Here is a 24,842-nt window from a genome sequence, read left to right on the forward strand (position 1 = left end):
GTGTCAAACAATACGAGTAGATGACAACACAAGATCATTGCAGGGCGAAAATATATATTATGTTGGCATTTTTTGAATGAAAATGGGTAGGTATGACTTTAGTTTTCAATATCGTCTCCATAGCTCACTTTAGTCTTACCTTGCTATGAAAACTCCGAAGACTGCTTATGAGTCTTATGACAGTTATGTGAAAGTTCCATCGAAAAGAGTTAAATACCTAAGTCGTTACTTGATTAAGTAACCAGCTGAGACCAGTTTCACTTTTAGATAAACGTATTTAGCTACCAATGAAGGGATTTTGTATAATAAGTCATTTTCCTGCTTAGGTAACCCAAGTTTGATCAGTTAGGCCGTTGTTTATGCATAAAACATCCACTATACTATACTTTTTCAATAAATTATTTGTATTTTTACTTAAAACTATACCAAAACTATAAAACTTTATTTCGAAAATCCTTTAACTTTTGGGTTGTTTCTACTCAGAATCACGAGGCGTATCGATTTAAAAAGAATAAAAATGTGTCCAAATAATGTCAGTTTTGTGACGCATTTTCACATTATCTTTTGTATGGATCGTCGAAAACGGACACCCAGAATTTGTATGAAAAACTATGGAACCCATTTTTTCTTTGTCATATTCAATAGTACTCGTAATTCTGAGTCTAAATAACCCAAAAGTTGATGATTTATCGAAAAAAGGTAAATGGTAGGTAACCATTATTTCTGAAAACTCACTTATACCATCTATTCAATACATTCGTGTATCGAAGGGTACCTAAGTAAATAATAGGTACTTACTTTTTTGTCATTCTCTTAGGTATTGATACAATTGGTCCTTTTATAACATTTACACAACAACAGACTTCAATTCGCGTCGAAAGTGTACATGTTTTTTATAAGTAGGTACTTAAACTTTGAATAATTGTAACGTAATTTTATTTCAATTTATTATTATATTTATTAAACTTTACACATAAGTTACGACTGATACTCTGAGATAAATCTGTAAATAAATCAAGAAAAAACATTCAATGAGCAATGAATAGTGTCTACCTATATCTTGCCTTGTCCTTAATTCTAATCGTGTTTATCTAATTGTTCATTGTTAAGGACCATCGCGTTTTACATCCTTTGCGTGTTTAACTGAAACCTAAATTGTAAAACAACGTAATTTGTATAGATTTTGTAGGGTTCCGTTTTCAACTAGGGACCCTTATAGTTTTGCCATGTCTTTCTGTTCGTCCGCGGCTTAGCTCACTGAAGCTTAGTGCTCCAAAGATGTAATTTCGAATTACAAAACGTTAGCAAAAATAATCAATTTTTTTTTGAGTTGTCCCCTACACCCTAACTGTACTCTGTGGAGTGTATTTGGATGGTCTCTTTGAAAAATAAGAAGGGTCTTTCAGAACTATCTATTTATTGATTAAATAAATATTTTATGGAAATAATCGCTTCGAAAGGAAAAAAGGAACTGGCCAAGTGGCCACGCGTAATGGAGGGTTGCGTAAATACTTTCTATGCCTTACTGGCAGCATATACGAGTATTCCTGGCACTTACGCCCTTTTTAAACGAAGATTAGTTTTTTGGTAAAAACTTAATCATGTGTCAACCGATTATTCAAAATAATTATTGTGAAAAGTATTTTTTTGTTTCATTTTTTTCCCCTTTCAATGGATGTGACAGACGGGTAACCACCGAACACTACACTGAGCTTGACCCGGCACCCGGCATGCCCTTGGCTGGTTTTTAAATGATTTATTAATATGTATATTTAATAAACTGACATTTTCTTTGTTTTATTATTAATAATGCACAATATTATCCTCTATCACGACACATTATAAACGAAGTCCCTCGCCGCATCTGTCTATTTGTTTTTATGTATGTTCTCGATTAACTGAAAAACTGCTGAACGGATTTGCATGCGGTTTTCATCTATCAATAGAGCGACTTTTGAGGAAGGTTTATAATCCAGTAAATTTGTCGAATTTTGTAACCTGGCTATTTTGCGTCAAATCAGGTAGTTCTGATATTTTGCAGGTCTGTTTATGATGTTGGCCCAATGACTAATCCAAGTTTGTGACTTCGAGCGCCGAACGCAACTTTGTCAAAAATCGAATAAACCGCAATTTTTTTTAGATTTGGGCGATTATAACCCTAAAGTACTAGTTTTGGTAGTAACTTCCTAGGGCGTTTTTAAAGTAGACTAAATTTGCTACAATAAGACACTAGAATTGTCTCTGTACATCTAATATTATCCGAGATAAAGCCTTTTAAATTTTTTTTAATTTTACATCAGTTCTTAGCTATAATATAAGGGTTAGGTAGGTAATTTATATTATAGCTAAGAACAGATGTAAAATTATAAAATTTTAAAAGACTTTATCTCGAAAAATATTAGATGTACAGAGACAATTCTAGTGTCATGTTGTAGCAAATTTAGTCTACTTTAAAAACGCCCTAGGAAGTTACTACCAAAAATTTTAGGGTTATAATCGCCCAAATAAAAAAAAATGCGGTTTATTCGATTTTTGACAAAGTTGCGTTCGGCGCTCGAGGTCACAAACTTGGATTATTCATTGGGCCAATATCATAAACAAGCCTGCAAAATTCAGAACTACCGGATTTGACGCAAACGCAAAATGTACAATTTTACTGTATTATTAGGTGTATAATTTGTTAAGGTTGCCGTGTAAAGCCGGGGCGGGTCGCTAGTAGCTAAATATTGCCAACAGTCATACAGTCAGCAGCAGAAATTGCTAAGCGGGCGAGGTGTTCAAAATTAGCTTATTCACTTAACAATAAAGTTGCAAGAAGATCCTTTTGAACACCTAGCCCGCTTAGCAACTTCTGCTGCTGACTGTACAATGACAGTCGACAACGCTGATGATTGTGAGTAATACGATACATTATTAAATTTCAATATTTCCAAAGGAGTAGGATCTCAGGTCGGTTGATATTATTTTATTCTTATATATGTTGCTGTACATTAAGATCGTGTCAGATATTTTTGCGGCCTTTGTTGTATAACATTCAGTTGCAGGTCACTGTACCTCAGCACTTCGTAATTTCGTAAAAAAGTTTTATTTTATTTTATTATGTCTGTATAATCAATACTAACGACTTATCCCCGCGGAGAGATATACATACCTAGTCCTAGTTGACTGGGGTTCCTTTAAAATATACACGCGACTGTTGATATTAATTGTTTGCATACTAAATGCTGTAAGAAAATAACATTGAATAGGTATGTACACATAGCTTAACTTCGTCATACAATTTATCTTGAGGAGACTAAACAAAGAATTATGTAATATTATTGTCTCGCAGGATATTGCAACAGTTAAAGAGTAGACGGTCAGAGACGCCAATAATGACTTTTGCGCAACCAATACAGATTTTTCTTTGTTCTAAGGTTTTTCTAGAGCCTTTGCGATATTTATTTCAGGGTTATTACTTATTAGGTTATTATACAGTGCACTACTGGCTTAGGCTTAATATATACCTACTGCTAAGTGCATCACAAAACCCAAATGAGATGATGTGGTGAGATAATATGAGTGAAGCTTTGACAGTTTTTACACAGAGCTTTTTTTGACGTAAGAACGAGTACGGCGGGCGGCCATAACAGGCAAACTGTTATAATTATTATAACAGTTTTGAGGGATTTCTATCTAAAATGTGATGTTGTCGTTTATGTAATAATAATAAATAAATATGGATGGATTGAAGTTTGGATGGACAATGAGACTGGGCTATAAACAAATAAATAAATAATTATTACTATAATACTTACTAATATATATACTAAGTACTCATCGCTTTTACCCATTAACCTAATAGTTCATTTTAGATCCTATCAACTCTCAATACTCCTTACACGGGCGGGTGCTGCCTCGGCGTGCGTCCTAAGATGATACGGGCAAGGGAGGCATCCACTCGGTGTACCCCTTCATTTCATCATTAAATTGTCAAAAGGGCTCTACGTGTTGGCTTCGGCTCCGCGCACGCCTCTCATGTGTTATTTATACGTCATAATTTGATAGAAGTTTGACGTTTAAAATAACACTTGCACTGTGAGTGCCATCGTTGCAGATATCAAATAAAACTAATAATAATTTTTCATTTATTAGGTACCTAATCAAAAATTAAACTGTGTTTTCACAAAATAAAATAAAAATATAAGCATGTTTATTCCTTATTTACTGAGTCCCAATTTCCCAATCACTGATTTTGTATTAATAATGTTCAAGAATTCGCATGGCGAGCATTTCAAGATTATATTGTAAGGGGATGAAAAAAATATTCATGATGACGATGAATAATTTAAAGCGACTCATTGCATATAATTAAAATGATAATTTATACATAAGTAGAGTCTACTTACAAAACTAGGTACAATTTAACAAAATGATATTCATAGAATAAATGAATAGGTTTATATAAAAACGTTAGTTTCATCCTATCGGCTCTTATTTAAGTTGGTTTATTATTGTCACTAAGAATAACCATTTTGGGTACCATTGGGGTCAAAGTTTCTCTAAAATCCAATCCATGAATGTAACTCCAATATACCTGGGGCAGGATCAAGCTCCCTCATGAATTGAATTGAGGAGTCAATGCATTGCTTGCATCGAGAGCCGATGGTTCGAGCGGCGAGGACTGCAAGCGGCCTGCAGGAGGCCGGATGGCGGCGGCGGCGGCGCGGCGCGCGGCCGGAGGTCAACGACTAGCCAGTTACACCACGAGAAGAGATTGTGCTCGTCCCGGAAAATATTAGATGCACATACCTACTTTCATTAATCTTTATAGGACTTCATCTAAAATCGTTTCCCCCTGATAAACACATTAATCATTTGTCGCCAATACTAAAGTTATGTAGTTTGGTCTCGCAGTATAGGTACCTATGCTGTTACCGGTTTTATAATGTTTTATGAAATAAAATAAAATTTATTTCGTTTGAACTGTGGCTTGAACTTGAACTATTAATTATAACGAATCAACTTGAGCGATTTAAATATGGAAAAATATATGACCTGATTTATAACCTTGCATTGATGACTAATTAATTAAACCCTTCTATAAATGTCAATAGATCAACAGTGACAATACGGAAGTAACAGATGATTCCATACTTCCTGGGCGTATATTACTTTAGTTATAACCCTACTTTGACGTCTAGACATAAGGAAATAGAGGTTCAATTTGTTATAGGCAGGTTTGCGTAAACCTTGATTAGTATAGATGAAGAATATGGATATTGATTATATTATATTCAATTTCGCAGTATTACTAGGAATAACAATTATTTTCAGTCACATATCTAATCTGCAGTTTAGGTCATCTGAAAGGGGTCCCTTAAAGGGGTTCGCTTTTGTACTGCCTATTCTGTATATTCTGTGCCATATTTGTATCTTTATATGTTCTGTACAATAAAGAGTTCAAACATTAGATATGCGAATGAAATATAACTACATACGAACAAACAAATAATTGTATACATAGTTAGTTATTGTATGCTAACATAAGCTTGAAAACGTTGCCCTTTTTCTTATTATATTTCTGGTGCGAAATCGTGTCTTAATAATAAATCACATTTTGCAGATAAAAGCAACCAAAGCAACAGTCATATCATCATAATGAAATAAATTGAAAGCAGTTATCTCAAATTCGCAGTGCTTTTAAACTAAATACTTAATCTTACGCAAACAAAGTACCTATTCCCAAGTTAAGCTTGTCGCTAGCTTACTTATTTATCTTAATGTTGACATCGTTCTGTCATGAATTGTTCAATTAGATTCAATAGGAAAATTGGAATTAAGACGACGTTTAGCGTGAGTGAGCAAGCTTCATATTTACTCAAAGTAAAGCGTTAACAAGACTCGCCGTGTTAACAATGCCCATTACAGCGGCCCGGAATAAAGTGCGTGGCTTGCAGCATACCTGCACAATTAATAATGTGTAATTAATCAGCAATTGTACACTCTGTAAATTATCATATGTATACTTACCTAAACATTTTAATCTGATCTAACTGATTCACCTTTGCGGCGAAAACATATTTAGAGTAGACAGTAGATTTAGATCAAGCGCAAGCGTGGGGCTGATAAATATATTTTTTAGGGTTTCTTAGTCAACTAGGAATTTATAGATTGGCCACTTCTGTCAGTCCGGCCGCGGCTTTGCTTCGTGATTATTTAAACAAGAGAATTTTTTTTAGGATACCTTCCCTTATTGATACTCGTAAAGTGGGGTTGAAACCTTTTTTTCGCTTTAACCCTATAGGTACTGTGTGTGGGTGTCGCTTTCTTAAACTAGTGAATATTTTCGGAAGTAATCGCTCCGAAAGAAAATAAAGATGTGTTCACCCCTCTAACTTTTGAAATATAGGTCCAAAACTATAAAAAAAATCGTGAAAGAAATCATAATAAATACTTTAAATGAAAGTTAAAGCGAATATGATCAGTTAAGTTTTTGAGTAATCACAAATAGAGTCTTTCCTTCTCAGTAAAAAAAACGTCCGAAGCGTTGGAAAGGTACTCTATTTTGCTTGTAACGTACTTACCTTCATCTACGAGTATGATACTAATAGCCCCCTTTCAAGGCAGCCTATTGTGACATAGGGGTACCTAACTATGGAGCCCTATACTGATCATGGCCCGACATACTCTTGGCCGGTTTTTGAAATACTACAGGCAATTGTATACATTTAGTCCATGCAAGACTTCCATGCATGAAAGGAATGAAAATTACGTAAATATAAACACCAGAAACATAATCATATTGTAATTGGTAGAATATGCATTCTGGCATTAAGTTTCCCTTTTGCACAATTTTTATGGGCAATAAAGTTTATAAAAATAAATTGTATTGCTGTGACACGTAATTTTACACGTAGGTACCTACAAACTTTACAATATTATTTTTAAACCATTTCTTACACAAACAATCTGAAGTATTTAAGTAAATATGTAGTTAAATAAAATAGTTTTTGACATATTTGTGTTTTAATGCGTTGTATCAAATGGGTCCAAAGTACCGTCTTAAATTGGTTAATGAGAGTCCGGTTCCTGCGTACGGGACAGTTATCGGCCGCCTGTCGTGCTCGTATTAACCAATGAGAAGGCATCTCCGTAATCACCATTACCCGGAACATTACTGAATTACACAGGAAACCAGAAGGTACCACTGTTTAGTTTAAATTATAAACTCTCATGGCTGATGATTATTCATATTTACGTTTTGTGTATGTAAAAAGGAAAAATCTTTTTTTAACAATTTTTGACAAGTTAGCCTTAAGTACCTATTTATCGTACGGTATTGTATAGTTCGGCCAATTTTCCGCAACTCGACGACTTGCGCCTATTTTGCGTGATAATAAGTACCTATTTAATAAGTAAAATTTAAATACAATACTGGTACTGTAACTTAAGCATAACTCGGAATGCAGCTAATTTAGAATATTCATATTTGTTACATATATTTTCAGAAATGTTTAAATTTCAAATAAAAAATAGAATTTGTGAATTAATATTCTGTATGGAAAGAATAGATCACGACTGGTGCATATACATGATATTGTCTATTGTTTTTTTTGGAGGGATAAATCTAATTATACCAGTCAATCAACACTGAAATTCTGAAAAAAATCAGCTCGTGTGATGTGCTTCAGAAAAGAGAAGTATAAAAGACAGGGCTTAACAAAGGAAGGCGTTATATGATTTTTTTAATAGTAGGTCAGGAAATGAATGCTCAAAAAACGTTGTAGAGGGAAATGCTAGGAACACAATTTTTGACTCCGTAACTTTGTTTAGACTAGTTAGGAGGTGAACATATCAAAAGTCCCCGGCTGTAGCCCCGGTGCTGCGGGGTAGAGGGGGGTAAGAAGGTCGAATTTTTCGGTTTTTCATTGATATCTTGGAAACTTTGCATCTTAGCGACATGACTACTAAGACAAACCGAAAGCTCATAAAATTAGTTACAAGTTTTATCCAGTCAAGTTTTTCGATATCTTGAATAGTTTTTGAGATAGACGCTCTTGAAAGTTTATTTAGGGATTTTAATGTTATCTTGATATCTACATCAGTGATGCTGTTAGGCCATGTTTGGTATCATTTTCGTATAAATCGGGGGTGCTGAATTCATTTATGGTATCACATTGACACTGTTCCGAAGTAAAAACAAAATTAAAAAAATATATATTTTTAAAAATCCCTCTTCACGCTTAAACCGCTGAACCAATTTCGTTGAAATTTGGTACAGAAATAGTTTCAGTCTCGACACAGGACATAGGATAGTTTTTATAACCAAAAGCATCTTTTGAGGATGTGAAAAGTGGGGTGGAAGTTTGTATGGGGAGTCAGTAACCGCTGAACCGGTTTAGGTGAAATTTAGGATGGTATACATCTGTGATTTAGATGAAAATGGTACCTAACATGACTTCAAACCTTACCTTAAGCAGTATGAACCTCAGGAATTCAGTTTCGTCGATGAAGTTGAATTCCCCCCATACTCCATTTCACAACTTTAAAGGATGATTATTGAGATAAAAAGTATCTTATGTCCTGTCTTGGGACTCGAAATATCTGTATACCAAATTACAATTAAATCGGTTGAGCGGTTTAAGCGTGAAGAGGAATTTAAAAAAAAAGTTAGTTGTTTAAAGTTTATATGTTTTTTCTTAGGAATGGTATCAATGTGATACCAAAAATGAATTCAGCATCCCCGATTTATACGAAAATGATACCAAACACGGCCTAGCAGCTTCACTAATGTAGATATCAAGATAAAATTTAAAGCCCTAAATAAACTTTCAAGAGCGGATATCTCAAAAACTATTCAAGATATCGAAAAACTTGACTGAATAAAACTTGTAACAATTTTTATCAGCTTTTGGTTTGTCTCAGTAGTCATGTCGCTAAGACGCATAGTTTCCAAGATATTAGTGAAAAACCGAAAAATGAGACCTTCTTTCCCCCCTCTCCCCCCCAGCACCGGGGCTACGGCCGGGGACTTTTGATATGTTCACCTCCTAACTAGTCCAAACAAAGTTACGGAGTCAAATATTGTGTTCCTAGCATTTCCCTCTATAACTTCTTATTTCTTGGCCTATAGGTAAATAACTATGTAGAGTTTTTTTGCGCACGAATGCAATACCTTTGCATTTGTACCATTGCAATAAAATCAAAATTCAATCTATGTGTCGAACTTTTTTGTATGCTCCTTTCGGGTGTAGTTAACGTAGACGAAATTAGTTATGTCTTCTTAATGCGTAAATAATCATAAACATTCAGCAAATAATATGGCGATACGGCTAGCATAGGCGATAATATAAAACTTAAAAAAAATACTTTCTAATTTTTTTAAGTATATGCTTGAAATATATAAAACGTTCATTTAATAAATTCTACCAATCCTGTGGATGTCGGTCAGCTCAGTGCTGACGGTAGGTTTGGTATATTAGGATTATATTACAACCTAAGTTAGCATAAACAGTAAATAATGGTTAGTTTTGTTGTAATTAACCGTTTTTAGGTACCTACATACGGATTCATATTCAGATTTACTTATTATATGGATTAAGTGTATGTTTGCATTTACTTACAGTAGTTACAGTCAAGAATCTATTAAATGACCGTCAAAATGATGGTGCTCACAAATTGGCCGTTATAAAATGTTATATAACATTGTGTGACACGGACTACAGAATAAAACACTATCAATATTTAAATGTTGTCCCTGTCACACAGTGTTAAATAACATATAGCTGTTATACAGCCAATGTGCGAGCACCATAATAAAACACAATTATAACAGAAAATCACTAAGCAATTCCCATTTAGAAAAGTCATTAAATTGATCAAAAAATAGAACTACACACACAACAACACTAATGAAATATCTACAATTAAAAATTAGAAGGTTTTGGTATTATTTAGATTGACTTGTAACCATATGGAGTTTCCCTGTGATGTTACCATTATTAGAACATTTTCAGTTTCACTTGAATGAAGTATGACGCGTGCCAGTTGTCGATATGGTAAATACTTTTGTAGGTTCCACACGCAAAGCGTTTCGTAATGTTCTGTTTAAACATGCCCAACTATGCCATTTATGCTCAGCAAGTTTATTTTACGTAAACGTAAAAAACCGGATTGATTTGTGTAGATACCTCGAAATGGCCAAATTATTTACGTTGGATGATTCTAAGAAAATCTCAAATGATATCATTTAGTTTGTTGTTATATAGATGTACAGTGTGAAATATTAAAGCGTTATTTGCCATAAGAGTACGAGTATGTATGCGAAGGCATGTTAACTTATTAGCAAAGGTGGCGATGCTCACGCCTGGAGGACATTGGCGAGTTCCTAATAAGGGACTTGTCAAATGTTTAGTTCACCGTCTATAAAATTTGTGTCGACATTATAATTTGCACATTTATATTAAAAACAAGTATTCTCTAGATATGAATGATTTTGTTCCTATTATGAAGTTCCTTCTATCGAATCCATACTGTGAATGCTTGAGGAATATTAAAAAAAAAAACTACCGGTAGAGTGAATATCTATAGATCGTTCTTATCTTTATCGGTAGCAATAAACTTTATATAACCACCTATCCCTAGCCACTTATACCTACGCATACGAGTTTAAGAATGAGAAAATAATTTGAAACTACAAAATTGTTGGTTACTACAGTACAGTAACCCAGTAAGCGTGAGGCATACATAAATAATTTTATAAGTTGAAAAAGAACTGTAATCGACTTACACGGTTGTGTGTACAGTCAGCGTCAAAAGTTGCGGGAAACTAAATATATACGTATATATATATTGTTCAATATATAGAACAATTACACTGATTTGCAGATACCTTTGAACACAAACTAAATATTATAAATAGGTACTAGAGATTATTCTGAATTTGGAAAAGTGATCCAGGGTGGCATATGCTTTTGGTGCGTTGTTTTGTCCGCTACTATTGATCTTGACTATACATTTTCTTATTGTATGTAGCTATACTGGATATGTACCCATATGGTACAGTTAAATAAATATCACCGGTTCCCATCAAAATAAGTCAGTGTAAACGCTAACTCATTGAATAGGTATATGAAGTAGGTAAGCGGCGCAGGTGTATTTCATTATCGTAATATAATAAACAAACAAAAAATAAAAGTATCATAGTTAAATTTTTTATCAGTAGGTACATTAAATATGGATTTGTTAAGTTTGTAGTTATTTGTGGTAGGAAAAACAAGTGGTAGGTATGAAGTAGACACGTGACTTTCAAGGGCTAATGTAGCACGGCCGTGCTAACTCGTGGACAGACGCACTAACATGCTGTCTTACCTCGCGAACGTGACGCTCAAATAACGCGCTCCTACAGACATACACACATTCACACAATAACAAATAATAGCGTGAACCCGTCAACTAATTGGGTTTTAATAAGCTTGATCAAAATGAGTAAAGCAATCGGTTTTATTGTATGAATACCGAGTCCGTATTATTTGAGCTTATGATCATCACTTCATCTATGTATAATGTACAGAATCTAGGCATACTATTATTTATCCTGTGAATATTTCCTAATTCTTTAGGTTAACTAATATGTGTTTTTAGTACATAAATCAGCTTCGGCATTTCAAGCAATTAACGGGAGGTGCACGTAGAGCACAGCTAACATGGAATAAGTCCGGACTGGACTGGATATCGTTCTCCCTTAAGGGAGGCATGAGATGCCGTGTCGAAAGAAGCTGATTTGACTAGTAGAAAAGTAGCCCATTATTTATACGATATCTTTATTATCCAGTTCCAGTGGATACGATTATGAGTAGTAAAACATAATTCCATTATATTAAACTACACTTATTTTATCACATCGATTTATATCTATCAACAATGTTCTCGTAATTTACCATTTACCTATAAGTCATAAGTTATTGTTTGTTTTTTCTTGTTTTGCTTGTTGCTAATAAGTTGCGACACATTTTCCATGCAAGGAACGACAAAAACCGGCCAAGCGCATGTCTGGCCATGCTCAGTTTAGGGTTCTGTAGTTACCCGTCCATCTTAATTGGCATAACCAAGCAATAAGAAGGTGTAGAGAGAAACACAATTATTGACTTTCAGTTTTCAAAATATAAGTGAAAAACCGAAAAATGGGACCTTCTTACCCCCCCTCTGCCCCCCGGCTCAAAGGCTACAGCCGGGGACTTTTGATATTTTTACCTCCTAACTAGTAAAAACAAAGTTACGGAGTCAAAAATTGTGTTTCAAGCATTTCTTCCTACAGCTTTTTCTGAGAATTCGTTGCCTGACCTAATAGGCTGCCTTGAACAGGGGCTATTATAGTTAACATTTAAGCATATAAGAAGCAAAATGCCTTTGCAGCAATTGGACCTACATATCTCTTTCTACTAAGAAGGAAAGACATTTGCGAAAGCTCAAAAACGGCATAACCGATCATATTCGCCACAGTTTTTAGATTGTCAATTTCATTATTTTATTTACTTACAACAGACGATACGGTTGTAAGTAGTCGACGTATCATATTAAAGTGTTGAGTTGTGTGAGCAAAAAAATGGAAGACCTTAATGTCACGACATTAAGGCCATGTGTACATTTTATCAATATCTTTGACCTTAACTGCAGTAAAGATGCGTTGTAACAAATTTATTACAACCTCGAAAGAGATAGTTTATTTTTATTTACTTATAAATACGAGGAAAATGTTTACTATTAACGGTTCGCTGATTTCTTCACCAAATTATAGAAAATGTTTCTAAATGCACATAGCCATTCTATTAATAAATGTTTTGTTGGTATACAATTGTACCATATGAGAAATACACCTACAAATAATTATTTTTCAGTTTAAGTTCCAATCAGTAGCGCATTAAGTAGGTATGTTTTTGTAATTCCTAATGCAATGATGTTTATTTGATTCTTTCTTTTTTTGGGTTCCGTGCCCAAAGGTAAAAAAACGGGACCCTATTAAGACTCGATCCGCGGTCCCTCTGTCTGTGCGTCTGTCTGTCTGTCACCAGGCTGTAGCTCAAGAACCTTGATAGGCCTAGACCTAGGCAGTTGAAATTTTCACAGATGATGTATTTCTGTTGCCGCTATAACAAGAAATACTAAAAACATAATAAAATAAATATTTAAATACAACAAACGTGATGGGTTTGCCGTTTTTTGCGTAATGGTACGGAGCCCGTCGTGCGCGAGGCCGACTAGCACTTGGCCGTTTTTTAGTAAGAAAATATAATGAGAAAGAAAACAATATTCAATAATACATAGGTATAGTAAAATTTCCTTTTTTTCGACACGAGAAAAGCCTAAAAAAGGCTAAGTAAGATAAAATCGTCTTCGAGTTTGTCATTGCTAACCGAATTCATCCCGAAGTCATTGTTTTGTGATAAGTGATAACTGAATTGTCACCACGCTGTCACCATATCTACTTTTAGTACAATCGGATTATGACTAACCTCGAAATCCCTAGAACAGTTCTGATATTTGGTATGTATGTTAAATAAGGGTCTCTTTTTCATGCCCACCTTACCTATTTGACATTTAGGGACCTCAGGGAACCGCTACCATCTTCGAAAATGTATACCATTTTGGAGAAATTCGCTTTTTACTCGGAATCTTTCTCTATGATTGAAAGCCGATTAAATTTTACACAAAAAAGTCTTCGACACCTTTGCGGAAAAAATGTTCTTAGAATAATACTCTAAGCGAGCAGTTTGAAGGACGAATAGGTAGTTAGAGGAACACAATTAATGTAAAGGGTCAGCTTATTAATAAGACTCCGACTTTTATAGCTTCCACGATGTATTGGTACATTTATTACGTGTCTGATATAGTATTTATGGTTTACTGCGGGAGCTGGTAAATTGCAACGCTTCCGAAGCGATAGATTTTTAATTGAGCGTCTTAGAAAATTGGTGATTCTGTGGTCAATGCAATTAGTCTAAAAATAGCAACAAACGAATATTACAACAAATTGTGCTCACTCTAAATATACAAGTATACCTATTTAGTTATTTATAGTTTTCAGTGTCGGAATTTTCGTGGTACTTTCTTGAGTTTTGCTCATCGATTTGCAATGTTGAGTAAAACCCCTTTTAAACAAAAACGCGTTTTCCCTAGTTATCATAGCCTCAGTGCCCTCAGTGTAATCGCTAGTTTTCACTAGTTGCTAGTTTTCCGTAAGGGTTCGGTGAAAACTAGTTTTAAATGAGATTATTTTACTACTAGTTTTAACTAGTGAAAACGCGTTTTCAGAGGCGATACGGAAAACTAGGGAAAACGCGTTTTCAGTAAAAACTTTTTTTACGGTAACATTTAGTATTTTATACTTCAAAATATATTATTATAAATGTGTCGTATCCGTCGTAAAGTAAACAGTCGACTTCAAAGATAATATATGTTTAATAGAACAAAAATGTGTATACCTAAACATATTTGACGCCCACTATACTTATTTAGGTACTGCAATTAAAGCCCTTTTTTATGTTGTGGTGAAGTGTTCGGATGTTCCATGATTGGTGTAACATTACGTAAGATTTTCAGACTCATCATTTAATACGCTGTAATCGATTAAAAGCCGGATTGAAAATAATGAATTAACTGATCGACTAATAAATTAAAAACAGCGTAGTAATCTAGTAATATACTGACATTCATCGAAACAAAATTTAAGAATCGATTAATGGGGGGTTTTCGTATAAGTACCAAATTATTAGGTATTAATCGATTCAACCTTTTAGCAGATCTTCGATCGATATCGATTCGATTAATTGGTAAGTCGAAACCAAAATCTAATATCGATTATTGGATTGACATACATTTTGGAGTTGTCACGGCAATTGGATTTTAGTGACCAAACGCGTTTGATTTTGTTCTTTATAAACCTGATGTTTGCTCCACCATTGAGTCCACTAGGTAGTAGTAAACCTAACTTGTATACTTACTCGTAACGACCCACTAAAACACAAAAAATCATCAACATCGGTTCAATGCTTAGGGGTCTGTCGCAGCCAGATTGTAGCCATCTTTTGGTTTGATCATGAAGTTAAGTCGTCCTTACTCGTATACTCCAAAAAAATCCTCTTGAAATTGAAGTTAAAAATAACGTCAAACGGAACATGCTTACTACCAGTACTACCACCATGCGTCCGAGATTTAAATTCCTAACGTACATTTATATGTATAATAAAATTGTTCTGTTGTTCAATGATCTAAATGACCACCTTCTTTTTACTGAGTTTCAGGTTAGAATTAGGATGGCCACAAATGACATAAACCTTCACCACTGTTTGAAGTAGATACACCGTGAGCGTGAGGGCTACATAAGAACCTCGATATAATGTCAATCAAATATTACGAAAAATGATCCTCCTAATAATTAGAAGTCACAGTGTTGCTGTGGCTTTATGTTCCTAAGTGATATTTAATTACAGTAAGATGCATTTCTATTGGATAGTATTAATATTTACAAGTTAATTAGACAAAGGAGCTGCGCAGTAGTTGTCATCGGGCCCGCATCGTCGACCTCGGGTCGGTGGTAAGCCGGGGTTTTCTTATCAAACGAGGTCGGCACCAGGTTCTTAAAAGTGATGTAGGTATTTTCATTAACAAATTTATAAGTTCATTAAGCAACACGTTCCAAATTAAGAACAGATATTGTGAGGCGTTAAGAAAACATTACATTAATATGTTTTTTATTAGAAATCAAAATATTTCTTAAGTGATTCATGAAATGAAACGTGATATGTTGGCGTGATATATCAGTTAAATATTAAATATTTTAGGTGAATGCGCACGAGTGTCTTAATGTATCTATATTATATTTGTAGGTATTATATATAAGTAGATTTAGGTAGTTAATGTGACAATAAGTCTCCTAAGCGACAGAGAAGTGTATCTACATATTTTTGCTTGAGTGATTTTTACTTAATTTTAGGTGTTTGTTTGGATTGTTTTCTAACAACTTGTATAATATAATGAAACATTTTCTGAAATTGTAGGTAAAGGTCATTGTATCATAGTCGCATTTTTATCACTTGTCATGTCATGCGTCACTTTCGCACTTACATACTTGTTAAAAGTTGACAGGCAGGTGATAAAAGCCGGCCATCTTATTTAGCCCTACAGTCACTATTTTGTCTGTCTTTCAGAAATCGATTTACGCTCATGTCATCTCTGATATGGGTATATTTGGTATCAATACATTTAGTATGATGTCCTGAACACAAATATATGAGATGATTAGATATAATTCAATCTGTTGTTCATGTAACACGTTATGGAGTTTAGGTATAACACAAGAAATGCTTTATCCGGCAGTCTCTTTGACTAAAGATATGTAAGAATTGTGTGAACTATACACTTAGTTTAATGTTAATAATTTTTAGTACATACATACTTTGCTCAACATCCTGTCTGACCGGATCTACGAGTGTGTAGTAATTTTAAAGGCTATAGACAAATCTGTCGCTAAGCTCGCTAGGTCCGATAAAAAGGCTAGGCCAGTTCAAAGACTAGTTCCAGCTAATGAGCCACCTATAAATAGCTCATCGCTTGGAAGATATAAAAATTTATAGGATAAAAACACGCCTCCCGGGGTAAATGTACCCTGCGCTGGTAAACTGCTTCTCGGCAATTGATGGTCGTATGTCCGGTAGTTTTCAGTAATACATCTGACTTTAGGCCCCTGGGAACAGCATGTAGAACCGTAGATAGGTCTCATAAATAGACGCGGGGTAAGGCGATTCGATCCAGTTTTTTATCCACTACTCGATGTGCGCATTGTGTTTAGAATAATACATTATTTATAAGCCAAGTAATTATGCTTCATGACACATAGTGGTAATGTTATCGTATCGGAGAATTAAATGCAACACGAGTTACTAATAAAATGTTTGATTTCATAAAATAAATGTACTTGAAGATAGGTACCTAGGACAACGTTAGCTCGTGTAAAACAGCAATATTAAAACGTTAAGGAGTTTAAATAATTTTCTTGACAGTTAATAATTGTAAATTATTTTAAACAGGACTTTCTACAAAAAATTTAGGCATATAAATACTTCACAAATTTACCTGTACAGCTCACGTTAATAACTATTATGTAAACTAACTAACCTACTGTGGAAACTCTAATTGATTAGCATACCGACACATCTCTTTTTGGTAAAGCTATTAAAAATATTATTATAAATATTATAGTATATTATTTAAGTACATAAAATATAAGCTCCAAAGTGCGTTGTGGGTACTCAGATGTATATAATATATAAAATAAATACATATAAAACACCAGACATCCTGATGAGGAACAAATATCCGTGCTCATCACATAGATAAATGCCCAGGATACGAACGCAAAACCATTGGCTTCATAGGCAGGGTCACTACCAACTAGGCCAGAACGGTCATCGAATAAGATAATGGTAGATACTAATGGCCCATAGTTGACTGTATGACTGAACCAATTTGTTTTCTCTTACTTAGTTAATAAAATGAAGCTGATAGATATTACAATCCATTAGTCAGGATGTATTAATCGAGTCGGACTCGTGCTCATTTAATCGTATTTTAGGTGAGTTATTTATATTCGATTAATAATCGATTAACAATCTTGGACAGTGCTAGCGAGAATATAATATTTGTATATACCTCTTCCTACTAACAAAAAAACCCAGTTAAAATAACTACCTACTATTTTACCGCATTAAAGCATAATCGAAAGAAAGGTATCCTTTTAAATTACTTTCTGGATTCTAGTATTTGACGTATCTCATTGTTCGAATACGGCTGTGTCATATTTTTAAGCGACATCCAAAAAGTGGTTAGTGCTTACATAAATATTATGTACACATAGAAATCCCTATGGGTCGAAGTGTACGTATCGGCAAGGGCTCCCGAAAATCATAATAAGATAAGATAAGATGTACATATAGACACTTTCATTTAGTATTCAAATATGTCTAATGCGTACGTTGTTAGATAAATTTACAGGATGAAGATTCCTTGTTTAAGTTGCGAACCAGTGACATTGCTATAATATAATGATTAGCTACAGCCGCCACCAGATATATCGGAGTGGCCGCGGTGCTTAAAAGGATCTGAACACTTACTCTAACGCCTTGACAATAGAGCCGTGTCCAGATATTTAATACGCTTGTAATACGCTTATTAGAATGTGCCAAATGGCTAGGACAATATCAAGTTTACATCTGCTGTAGTTAAGACATTTATTTCGTTGGCGAAACAAAGTTTACGTTCCCCCTTTATCGAAAACAAAAAAATACAAAAAAACAGTTTGATGTTATTCAGAATCCCGACAGGCTTAATTTAATAGAAACAGAAAGGTGCTCTTTACTCTAATTTGATGAGCCAGTATTGTGTATATTCATACAGTTTAGTTTAGTTTAGTTTTGTTTATTTATTTCACAATGATAAATTACAGCATAAATTATTCTTACGCTAATCTATATGAATTTACTTTATGATCGTCAATAATTTAGCATGCAAACGTATCTAATTATATATTACAAAATATGTGTTTGAAAAAGTATCACGTCGCTGACGAGCATTTACTTTAAGATATTCAATTCAATTCATAGGCCTTTCAGTCTATTGCAGACTATATAAACAGTGTCAGGCAGGGTTACAATATTTTTCATGGCTGTAAACCATAGTGGGTGAAGTTTCCTCTCCACAGACACTGCATCGCCTGGGACACAAACGAAGAGACACAGGGTTGCCCAAGACCTGTGGCTCTCTCTCTCGGCCTCACCGACTAGATCCGCGGGAAAGACCAGTCAATACGCGCGGAGTCGGATCGGCTGCAGGTGCATGACGGCTGGCACCGAGCCGGGTTTGTTTCAAGTTTTCCTTCTCTGGCTTTCAACCGACTTTAAGATATAGACTATACTTCTGGGCATACTGCCCAATATCGGCAGTGACTTGGGGGACGTTTTTTATTTATAGGCTTTTTATTTTAAGTTTATTTAGTTTAGAGATAGTTTGTATTATTATTTGTAAGTTCTTATCGTATAAATTAAAATACTTAAGTTAAATATAATCTTTAATTGAAATAAGTAACTTAATAAAACTATTTAAAATGCAATTGAAATTAATTACAACCATAGTGCATCTCATAACAAATTAATCAAATTAGCCTCAACACGTAAAATACCTCTCGTGGTAGAGTTCCATGTTGGTCTTCATTTGCAGTTCCAATTCAGCAAATAGCACTGTTTAAATCCTAATGCTTGGTTTTTATACAAAAATATGAAAACATAGGAGATCCCTCAATTCTCAATCGTGGAATCTCTACTTTCACACACATGGTTGACAAAAATAAAAATATCTCCAAACATGTAATATTAAATTTGTCGTTGAAGTTTTCCGTTTTGGTTCTCATCAGCAGTTCTACTTCATCAAATGTCACTTTTTTTTAAGGTCAATAACAGACAGACGGACGGATGGACGGATGAACAACTAAGTTTACTAAGTGATCCTATAAGGGTTCCGTATAATCAGGAGATGAAAATGAAAATGAAAATGAAAAATTATATATTTAGGTAAAGGTTTCGTTTTAACAATACAGTTAATGGAGTCTCCTAGTAAGTATAATTATACCTGTGACAGGAGACCCCGCTCTTCCCAGCTAACATTTTTGTTCTAACAATTTATTCGTTATACATTTAAAATTTGATTTAGTTTAGTGTAATCTAATCTAAAAACTACCTTACACTAACTTAAGCTAAAATATACATTTTTATTATTATTAAGTGTGTGCGTGTGTATGTGTGTGCGTGTGTGTGTGTGGGTGTGTGTGTGTGAGTATGATTCTACTATTAATACATCTATACTGCAAAAGAAATAAGGGATTCTATTTCTTCATAGGTTAAGGATTTCAGTTTTTCTGTAACTGTAATTTTACATTTGTTTGATGTCAGGTTATAGATAGATACATAATTATTTATAGCATTGTAAAGTCTGGCAGATTGTGATTCATATTGCCTTTTTGCGAATGCAGACTTACATAATGGTACTGGTTTTACTCTTAATGTCCTTCTTCTGGAATTTACGCCCTGATTGTATTTAACGGTAGGGTGAATTTTTAATATTGTTCTTAAAATATATAGCTTTCTCATAGAGAGTAGACCTGTGGTCCTATATAGCTCTTTAGTGGAAAAGCGGCTGAGATGGCTGTTCGTGATCGACTGATCTCCTTGCCTGTCCTGATTAAATTACATTGTCTAAGCAATTCTTGCAGTGTCCACAACATTGTTATTACCAGGTGTTTTGTTTTAATGTAGGTATTCTTCTTCTTAGGAATAAAGAAAAACATGTTTCATTGTGTCTTCAATAAAATTAATTGATCAACAAAAACATGTTGTGTTTATTATTTGACTTTTAACTATTCCAATGTTATTCCAGTATTACTTGGATATATTTTAGGCTAACTTTTAAATCGACTTCAAAACAGGAGGAGGTTAAATGTTTTAAAAGTCAATTCGTACGAATTTTTTCGATTAAGTTAATCATTTGTGGACCATTCATGGATGTTATCGATCAAAAGCTGCTGTATTATATCTATAGATATATTAGTTCTATTTGGCAGGCACTATGTTATCGAAAATTAAATTGATGATGGATGCTATGCTATATACCTATGTAAAATTATACGGGGTGGAGTGGAACTGTAAAACGAAATCCTGATTTTTTTAGGATTGTTTGATAAATAAGATATTCATTCATATGTACCTACTCGAAATAATAGCTAGACTCTGCTTATTAAATATTAAACATTAAATATTAGGTTCATAAATATAAAATATTAATATAATTGTTTACTCGGGATATTTAAAAATTTCGTGGGGAAACCTGCATACATCTGCGAAGAAATTCAAAGGTGTATGTGAAGTCTCCAATCCGCATTGGGCTGGCGTAGAGACTATAGGCCAAGCCCTCTCGCGCATGAGAGGAGGACTGTGCTCAGCCGTAGGACGTATATAGGCTGAGTTAATTATTTATTTAATAAATTATTTCAGTATGTTTTTTATATGTAATATGGTGCAATTATTTTAAGGATAATGTTTAACTGTATTTTTAAAAATCTGGTTTTTATTTAAAACAATTATGACTGAAATAGTAAAAAAACAAGGCATTTGCATTTTGACAATATTGATGGAAATTACGAATAAAATACCAATAGTTAGAGTTATCAGATTTTATGAGTGACACATTATTTTTTCCAGCATAATAGACAAAAATCACATAAAATATTAAAAGCAATAGCAAGCGCATTCTAGTGAGTTATTGGTGACATCGAGATTTACGACAATACTAGCTTGTACTAGATTTCATTCTGCCGAATACAACAAACCAATCACAAAGGAAGTTAGCAACTTGCCCGAATAGAACATATCATTATTCACGAGGTATTCGTATAACAGAACGATGTTTTGATTGGGTATATCGTAAAAGTTGCCTTGGCCTTGTTTTTGTACCCTCGATAATTCATTATAATGTGTGTTTAACATTAGTATACCATCAAAGACCAGTAAGTGTTAGTGGCATCATCACCGTAGAACCTTCTACAATTATATATCGACGAAACTGCACATACGTCTACGGATAAATATTGAAGCTTATAAAGTATTGAAACTGTAAACAATTTATTCGATTTCGCAATGGTTTCGATGGCAACATCAAATAATGGATTATATAGATGTGCCCAAGAATTCATTTATAATGTGAATCAGGTAGAGTGCCTTTGAAGAATGTAGGAAGTATGTGCGTACAAAAAATACCTGCCTATATAACATTTAATGTTGTGCATCTGACCCTGACCGGTGGAACAAAGCTGAGTTGCATTACACATGCACGCAGTTAAAGAAGGTTTCTTTTTTATATTTTTTTGCACATCACCTTGTAAAGCTAAAGGTCAGTTTGTAAATTCTTGTTTACATATTCAGTTTACATATTCAGTTTACATTTTCCACTTAATGTCCTGGTAGGGCGCGGGCAAGAAAAGTAGTTTCGAGTTGGGTACTTACTTCTCCAGGCGGTCGCCCAGCTTGTCGGAGAGGTGGTTGTCTTTGGGCTTGGTCAAGTCGGCGTCGTACAGGTCCCGCTTGTAGCCCCTCCAGAAGGTCGGCATCATCCACACGAACCACGCTCGAGATAACAAGTTTGCCCGTACATAGTTATTGCTTTTCTTTTCACGATTCTTTGGCGGCACTTTCTTGGGATCGTTTGCGTCTTTGTTGCTACTGACCATTTTGTATATTTATTATATTAATAATCAATCGAAAAATAAATAGAGCGAAATGATCGAATCAATAAATCTATTAGTCCGCGTTATGTCGTTTACGCAATATCAATACGAAATAAAAGCCAACATTTTTGTCGGGAAAATAGTTTGTCACGGCGCGGCGTTGGCGCTGTGGCCGAGGTGCGCGTGCGCGGAGCGCTTGAGCAGCAATCAACACGGAGCGAGCGCTGACCTCCCTTCTACTGGCTGGCGCGCGGCGCGGGCAGGTTTATATGAAGCGGAGCGTCTGCAGCGGCGCGCGGCGCCTCTACGCCATAGCCACGATTCTTGGTTCCATCGAGATCGGTCTCTATCGTCTGATAGAGCATATGGCGCCCCGAGTGTACTCTATGATGTCAATAACAAGTACCGTAGATCACGGTGGCGCTGAGGCTTAGTCCCCGGTTCAGGGGAAAGGGGACAACCGGTTCCCCAGATATTGATATTATGGAAAATCTTCTTTTCCGTAGACCGGTAGTGTCCAAAGGGCATCTACGTATTGATTTCGGCTCCTCGCATACCTCCTAAATTTGCGCAACACCATTGTTCTGATGGAATGTTATATAAGTCTTTAAGTATTTGGTCAATCAACTAAAGTCCGAATGGTAGAATACTATGTACACTCTGCCACGAATATCGTCTTATAGAAAAGTTTTTTTTTTGTCAAGTGAAATTATATCAAGTAATACAGACATTAGAAAATATATTTTTTTGTCAAGTGAAATTATATCAAGTAATGCAGAAGAATTATTAAAAAAAAATCCAATATGTGACGTTCCACGACAAAAGGTACCTTATGGCGGCTGGCGCTTAGGTCGCATAGCGCCGCAATAATATTGGAGCGGCGTTAATAATAGCGTAACCGCCAACCACCATAAGGCACCTTTTCCCGTGGGACGTCACATATTATTGATCTAAAGCTATACTCGTAGTTTTCCCCTAATTTTCATTTTCTTATTGACTGCTATATTGCACACAACTATAGTTAGGCTAAGCCCTTTATTAAAAAAAAACTACACGTTACATAGACGTTAACGTATATCTATAGGACAGTGTTGACACTGTCAGTGACTCGTGGTACGGGTACTGTACAAAGAGTGCGCAAAATACCGCTGCGGCCTGCTGTGCAGGACCTGCGCATGGTGTAGGCTGCTGCCTCAGTTAATTAATTGGAAATAGAGTAAAATCAGGAAGTCTGCAGCTATTTTGATAGCCCACGCAGTGCAAGTGTTATTTTCAACGTCGATCTTCTATGAAATTACGACGTGTAACGTGTAACTAGTTTTGACCCAGGTTTCACTGGTCGCGGTCACTGGTGGTGGTGGCCGTCTATAAATGTGAGTTGATATGTAGCAACAAAGACATGACCATTTGACCATACGCAATTACCTTACAACTGTAGAGACCAAAAAAAGAAAGGCACCCTAATTGATACACATTATGTAAGTTGTATACTTTCGATTGGAACATGTACCTAGTTCATGCGGTAGGTTTTTCAGTGAAATAAAAAGAAAAAAATATGTTTAAAAAAATTTAAAATAGCGTTGACCATATTTTTTGGGAAACCCTATTCATATGTGTTCAATAACATATTTGTGACGTCCCACGGTAAAGGTACCTTATGGCGGTAGACGCTTACGCTATTATTAATACCGCTCCACGGCGCTATGCGACGTAAGCGCCAGCCGCCATAAGGTACCTTTTGCCGTGGAACACATTTTATTTCATAAATATAAGTTTCATCCAGTAGGCAGATCGGTGAAGGTTCGCCTTATTACGGAATAATCTATGTAGTACATTTAGTTTCCTTAAATGTTCTTAATAGCCATACGCCGAAGTTAACGGTGTTCAAAAAAAAAACATCCCGTATTTCCCTAAATTTCATGTCCCTTTTTCTTACTTAATGCGATTTCTAAGTAGCCTTTCTAAGAACTTTCAGTGTCACCTATGTACTCAATGCAAATTGCAGTTATAGGTATAGTAGGTACTAACCATCACGGGACAAAGTCGCGGACGGATAGGCAGTATAAATATTTTTTTATGGCAGTATAAACTGTAGTGTTAATAAATATACAGCGTTACAACAAGTAATAAAACCGACCAAGAGCATGTCGGACCATGCTCAGTGTAGGGTTCTGTAGTTACCCGTCCGTCACAATAGGTGTCTTGAGCGAGGGCTATTAGTGGTTACCTATCATGCCCATAACAAGTAAAAGGGATTACCTTCGTAGCACTTGTTTTTACCTACGTCTTTTTACTAAGAAGGAAAAAGATTTTTCGGAAACTCACAACTACTAGACCGATCATGTTCCTTATAATTATCATTGAAAGTCTTAAGCGTTACTATCACGATTTTTTTTTTCATATTTCTTGGACTCGTGTTCCAAATACTGGAATCAGTTATGTAACGCTGCCATACATGACCCAAAAATTTTTTATTAAGCTATGAGCTTCATCACATCTGATATTTGAGTAATTCTAAGCATTTCTAGCCTGAAGT

General features: G+C 34.9%; 1 protein-coding gene across 1 annotated transcript in view; it reads right to left on the reverse strand.

Annotated features, from left to right (window-relative positions):
• Positions 1 to 22,556, reverse strand: part of LOC134678867 (ATP-binding cassette subfamily C member 4-like) — a 51,054-nt gene extending 28,498 nt beyond the window's left edge. Inside the window, exon 1 of the mRNA XM_063537587.1 lies at positions 22,086 to 22,556. Coding sequence (XP_063393657.1) covers positions 22,086 to 22,309 — 224 coding nt within the window. The 5' untranslated portion in view covers positions 22,310 to 22,556. The remainder of the gene's footprint in view (positions 1 to 22,085) is intronic.
• Positions 22,557 to 24,842: the final 2,286 nt, after the last annotated feature.

The sequence above is a fragment of the Cydia fagiglandana genome, chromosome Z (assembly GCF_963556715.1).
Source record: "Cydia fagiglandana chromosome Z, ilCydFagi1.1, whole genome shotgun sequence".
Classification (NCBI taxonomy): Eukaryota; Metazoa; Arthropoda; class Insecta; order Lepidoptera; family Tortricidae; genus Cydia; species Cydia fagiglandana.